Below are 6,177 nucleotides of genomic sequence, written 5' to 3' on the forward strand. Positions count from 1 at the left end.
ATCATCGTCGGGAATGTACAGTATATATGTAGAAGATTTTATGGTACGCGACGTTAAATATATATGGCATGGCATTTCATATTTAAAACTTAAAGAGGTACTCAAAGCTAATAAAACACTTCGTTCCTTACCACTAGTTGATACTCCAGACAACATGATATTACTTGGTTCAGTGCAACGTTATGAACTTATTAAAATGATTGAAAAGCATATAGGGCGAGAAAAACGAATGGAAGTAGCACAAAAATGGCAAAAGGAAGCTGAAGAGAGGTAAATGGAAACTCAATAAGGTTATAATTAAAAAAGTCGTTAAAATAGTCGTTATATATTTGATATAGAGCAAGAGAGGAGGAAAAGAAAAAACTGGAAGCGGAGTTAAAAATGCGTAGACCTTCACGATTTGAAGTATTGCCAGCACCAGATATTTTAAGCTTACGTCAAATTGCTAACGACGAAATGTTACCACCAAAAAAACGTCAAGAAACTTTAAATAATACATTAGCACCTCGAAAATCCATTTTAAAAAAGACAAACTCCTTTAACTTAAAAGCATTCACACCGACTGCACCTAGCCCAACCATTACACCATATACCACTATTCATACAGGTACAGAATATCGGATACGCTCAGCTTTTGAAGCTATATTTAAAAAATCTTCAACGCTACAAGATGTACAACCTGATCCGGAAGCGGGTACAATTACACCAAGTTTAAGTGTAAATGAAGTACAAGTTCAACGTGCACCCAGTACACCTGGTATTTCAAAGAAAGTTCAGCTAGTAAGTACAATTGCGATTCACATAATATTTTATCTATACTACTATTCATATGGTATGTTAATAATTATATGTTACATGTTTTTGTCCTTTGTTTTTTATGAATGTTTTAATATGTATAATTATGGTTTTTTTACATTATAAGTTTACGGAAAACTCGCTTGAGGAAAATATGGTAATTTTTAAACTAATAATAATTATGCAAAATAGAGGATTAAATAAATTTATAAAAAAAATTTAATCTTCAGAATCCATCTATCACACATCTAATTTATTGTTTGCTCTTCAAATCATAACTACTCGTAAATCATATTTTCTATACATTTGTTTATGTGAAACAAATTTTTTTCATTATTTTCAAGAAAGGACCTCCCAACACACCGGAGAGCGTTAAGTCGAACAAAATGGTAGGGATTTGTTAATTCAGTAAAATATCTTTTAATAAGGAAGATTATTTTGATACATAAATCTAGTTATGGCATTAATATGGCATCATTTAATTAAGTTGGACTGAAATATATTGATTCACTCAGAGATAGATACTGGATACATTGATGGATCCAGGATAGGTATTAGCACAGAAGTCAGTGTCTACTTAAGCGGCTTTGATATCTATGCCATATTGTTTGTGCAACTTGATTAAAGAGTTTCAAATATTATTATAAAAATACACTCAATTTTGAGCTGCTCTTACTATTTATTTACATTCACACTAAACTCAGCATTCAGCGTCTTAATAAACTAAATCTTTGAAATTCAAAAACATGTTAAAATATTACAGTAAAATTTTTTCTCTTATTCTTTTATGTGATGTCAAAACAGTTTAAATGAGATTTGGTTGTTGTTGAAGCTTAAATAGGTACTCAGATTCTAGAATTCATGTAAGAGGAGTTAAAAAAAAATACCTACACTATTTAATAATTTGTTCACAGTACTTCCAAAGAAATCTTTGCCATCTCGATAGCCTACCATTTTTATTCAAGCCTTAACCTCTATAATAAAGAATTATCTACTCGGATGGGTAATTAACTGAAATTCAACAATTAAAAATAAAAAATATAGTTAATTAATTCAATTATTCTATGATTGATTATCTAATATAAACGCAGCAAATGAATTTGTTAATAAAACTTTCACAGCAAATTAACAAAACTCCAGAAAAATGTGCGAACATAAAAGTCAAGTACGGCTTTGTGTCAGTTGGTTAAAGTGCGCTGACTCTGAGCTTCAAATTGGAATGGGTACGAGTTCGATTCCTGGTACTTGCAGTCTCAAAAAAAGAAAGTTATTTACGAATAATTAAATACAAGAATGGTGATAGGTATTTGGCAATACTCCAAACAGCTGTATGGTCAGCCAACTAAAATTCAAATAATTAAAATAATATAAAACATTTTTTGTTGTTGTAGTACACTACTATCTATAGAAAAAATTCTTAATAGGTAATTAACAAACTATTAAAATCAATTAAAAATGCAATTATTATCGCAATTCATACTAAAGTATAGATGAGACATCAAAATGCTTGATAGCAAATCAAAGGTACACTAGTTTTAGTTACATGTCATGTCATGTAATACAGTGTGGCAAGAGTAATCGCAAACCGACTGACAAAATCTGACGTCGTTTTTACAGAGCTCCTCCCTACCTATTTAATCTCCAGCTAGATGACTACTGCTACAAATCAACCAACTTTTTTTTAGATAATACCAGTGCGAGTAGACTAAAGATAGCATGACTTTTCTATAAAAGCAAAAATTTGTTAAATTTGTTTGTTCGGTTACAACAATAAGCTTCCTTGTTGAAATTAGATACATTTTGCACTCTATTAAAATTTCAAGAATATTCCGCATTGTGTAAGTATATTCTCTATTGTGTATTTCTTTTTTAAACTGCACACTCTGGCAAAGAAGGTCGACGAAGATATACTTACTAATATCGATGATAAATTAACGAATAACTTAAGTGAGGTAAGTACAGTAGTTTGCATTATGTTTCCTTGTTCGTTTTGTTTTGTGATTGTTTGTTGTTTCATTTTTAAATTGGGTTCTGTTTTCTTTAAACGGTATTAAATGGAAATGAAATTTATATATTGTATTCTTTCTCTTTTCTTTTTATTTATTAAATTCATTTTTGCACAACAAAAATTCTGTAGGCGTCAAGGTTAAGAAAGACAAAATCTGTAACATTGGTATGTGGTATTTATAAAGGAAAAGGATAAAAAACAATTTTTTAATTTATTGTAAATATACCAGTACTAGTAAAATAAAAATATATAATAATAATGTATAATGTATTGTAGCTTATGTATTTGATGGTCATAAAAATTTGTTAACCCCATAATTATTCAAAATGAATGTACTGTTTATTATATATGTACATTGATATTGCACTTTCGCTATATCCGGCTCGAAGGACCAAAATGTACTGTAATATTGAAGATGTACATTGATTGAGTATTCTTTAGTTACTGATTTTATTTAAAACAATGCTGTGTTTTTATACAAAATTATCTTAAGACTAATTTCTACATCAAGGTTAAAATAATATGATTTTAATGGACTGTATTACATTTTGTTATTGTTTGTAAAAAAAGGTTAAAAAAGGACGGAAGTCCCAAGGGATTTTCCTCCTATTGTTTTTATGAATATATTTTATTTTAATCATTTAGATACGGATGCTCAAAAATGTTACTATTTCTAAGAATTTAGGTGATAATGGATTTATAAACTATAATAATTAAATATATGGTATAAATTCATGTTCATGATTGGACATTCTGCCGGAGGTCAAAACTCATGTTCGTGATTGAACAATGAACTACATACATTAAGACTGAAAAGTTTTCGGAAATTCTCATTTAAAATTCGCGCGCTGTATATTTTTCGATATTTTAAGTTTATGTAGTTTGGCAGCACTGTCCTTAATTACTATGCCAAAAATGAGCTCGATCTGTCAGACAGTTCGTTTACGGCAGCTGTTGAAACCAGTTCACCTCAGTAGTGCGTTGCGAAATGTCTTCGACGGTCGTACGACCGTCCTGGAAGGCTTTGTACCACTCATAAACTTGAGTTTTCGATAAAACTGATTCCCCATAAGCCTTTTGTAGCATTCGCAACGATTCTGCACACGAAATTTCGTTCGAAACACAAAATTTGATGCAAACTCTTTGTTCAATATTTTTTTCCATTGTTTTTTTCGCAACGCCCTACTGAGGTGAACTGGTTTCAACAGCTGCCGTAAACGAACTGTCTGACAGATCGCGCTCATTTTTGGCATAGTAATTAAGGACAGTGAACTACATAAACTTAAAATATCGAAAAATATACAGCGCGCGAATTTTAAATGAGAATTTCCGAAAACTTTTCGGTCTTAATGTATGTACGTATAATATTAGAAAAAGTACAAACTAAAAACTAATTTATATTTACATATGTATGTGCATATGTATATCAGAATGTTATTAAAATTGAACACTTTCTGTATATCTTGTAGGGAAAAAACGGCTTCGAATATAAATAAATTAATAAAGCGCTTACCATTTTACTATTTTGCTTTGCAATACGCAATACGTATTTAATGGCAAAGGTTATATTAGTATTGTATTTTACTTATATTAAGGCTTAGATAGGCTCAGATATTGCTTAGGATATAACTATTATACCTACATATAATTCAAATGAGTACGGTAGTCAATATGACACACAAAATAGACTAGCAAGAGTTAACCAAACCTTAATATATGTATTGTCGTATAAACATTTGGTATTTCGAGTCAATTTTAGATTTTATATTGTTGAACTTTGATCGCCACTGGTTCTTCGAGATGAAGGTATTACTTACAGCAAGTTGAAGAATTTTAATTGATTCCTTTTCATTACGATCAATAGAAAGCAGAGCAAAATCGTCAGCTAGGTCTTTATATAGTTAAATTTGCAATGAGATTGTTAACTTGCTATTAATTCACTTTTCTTCTTGGTATTTTTACTTACAGATTATCTTATTCACGTTTCAATAATATATTCACAATATATGTTAGAGATTATCAGACTTTTAGTGATTATCGTCAAATTTTAATGATCATCGATTTAATTTATTTTTAAATATAATATTAATATTTATTACCACATAGATTATATTTAATTTTATAAATAAATGTATTATTACTTTAGCCACGTGAACGGGTTATCGACATGTCACCCGAAGATCAGAAAAAATGGGAAATGGAAGAAATGTTAAAACCTATTGATCTCGAAAAAGCAAATATACACATCGATCCATCACCATTTCAATTAGTCGAACGTACTTCGATACTTAAGGTGCACTCTTTATTCTCCATGGTGGGAATAAATCATGCATATGTCACAAAAATTGGTCGCCTTGTGGGTGTGGTTGGTCTGAAAGAGGTAATATATTATATTTAACGCTATGTAAAAGATTTACCAACAACTATAAATATTTTGTCATATTTTCTAGTTGCGCAAAGCAATTGAAGACATCAATAGTAATAATTTTGTTGTACAAAACCAAATTAAAGTTGAAGAAAAACCCATAATCGAGAAACCCTTGCTTCCCGACGCTACAAGTGATAAGCAAGTGAACACTACTGTTACTTCAATGGATTCGGCATTATCGAATTCCGACAATTGTTCTGATATTGAAATGGAGAATATTAAGACTCAAACACAGCAACAAGAGCAGCCCCAAGCAACAAATCAAATTACTTGCGAAAGCAATGAAACCAGTAATAAGTGATCTAATTGATGCCATAACTATTTTATTATCGTAAACCACGAACCTCATCCAAAGTTTAATATAATAGCATAGATCAACTACTTTTAATTATTGTGTATTCTGAATTGTTATTTTTTCTATACTATAAAATTAAAATAAATTTTTATATGTAGATATTTAATATATTGTAATTATTATTAAATAATTTAATATTTCATGCATTATGTTTTAGACAATATTTCATTGTTTGAATATTTTATTCAGAAATTTTGTATTATAAGTCAGTAATTGTTATATTTAGTTTTATATAATTTATACTTCTGAGGAAATAAAATCCCCGAAAATATGTATATAGTCAAAATGTAATAAGCAACGCCTTAATATTAAATCAGTCACAAAAATAAACGATTTTATTCGAATTAAAATATATTTTCTTCTATTCATTTCCCCAAAAACCACTAAAAAAAAATAGTATACTCCGACATTAGCTTCAAAATTTTATATGTTATATATTATGATAAATAATAATATACATTAATTAATTACCCTTAACTACCTTTATAAAAAAACTTTGAATCAAAATTGAAATCTCATATATATGGTGACAATATAAAATGTGTAATAACATATAGGGTAAGGCGATTGCAGTGTTATGGTGCTATTCAA

The 6,177-nt window shown here is 29.3% G+C and overlaps 1 protein-coding gene across 1 annotated transcript in view; it reads left to right on the top strand.

The window, feature by feature from the left end:
* LOC119675516 (chloride channel protein 2-like) overlaps positions 1–5,642 on the top strand; it is a gene marked incomplete at its 5' end in the record, with an annotated part of 23,821 nt that extends 18,179 nt beyond the window's left edge. The window contains 8 exon segments of the mRNA XM_038086723.1: positions 16–270; positions 339–780; positions 923–952; positions 1,140–1,184; positions 2,691–2,747; positions 2,933–2,968; positions 4,950–5,183; positions 5,254–5,642. Of these exon segments, the coding sequence (XP_037942651.1) occupies positions 16–270; positions 339–780; positions 923–952; positions 1,140–1,184; positions 2,691–2,747; positions 2,933–2,968; positions 4,950–5,183; positions 5,254–5,532 (1,378 nt within the window).
* Positions 5,643–6,177: the final 535 nt, after the last annotated feature.

This window comes from Teleopsis dalmanni, chromosome 2, assembly GCF_002237135.1.
Source record: "Teleopsis dalmanni isolate 2A chromosome 2, ASM223713v2, whole genome shotgun sequence".
Taxonomy (NCBI): Eukaryota; Metazoa; Arthropoda; class Insecta; order Diptera; family Diopsidae; genus Teleopsis; species Teleopsis dalmanni.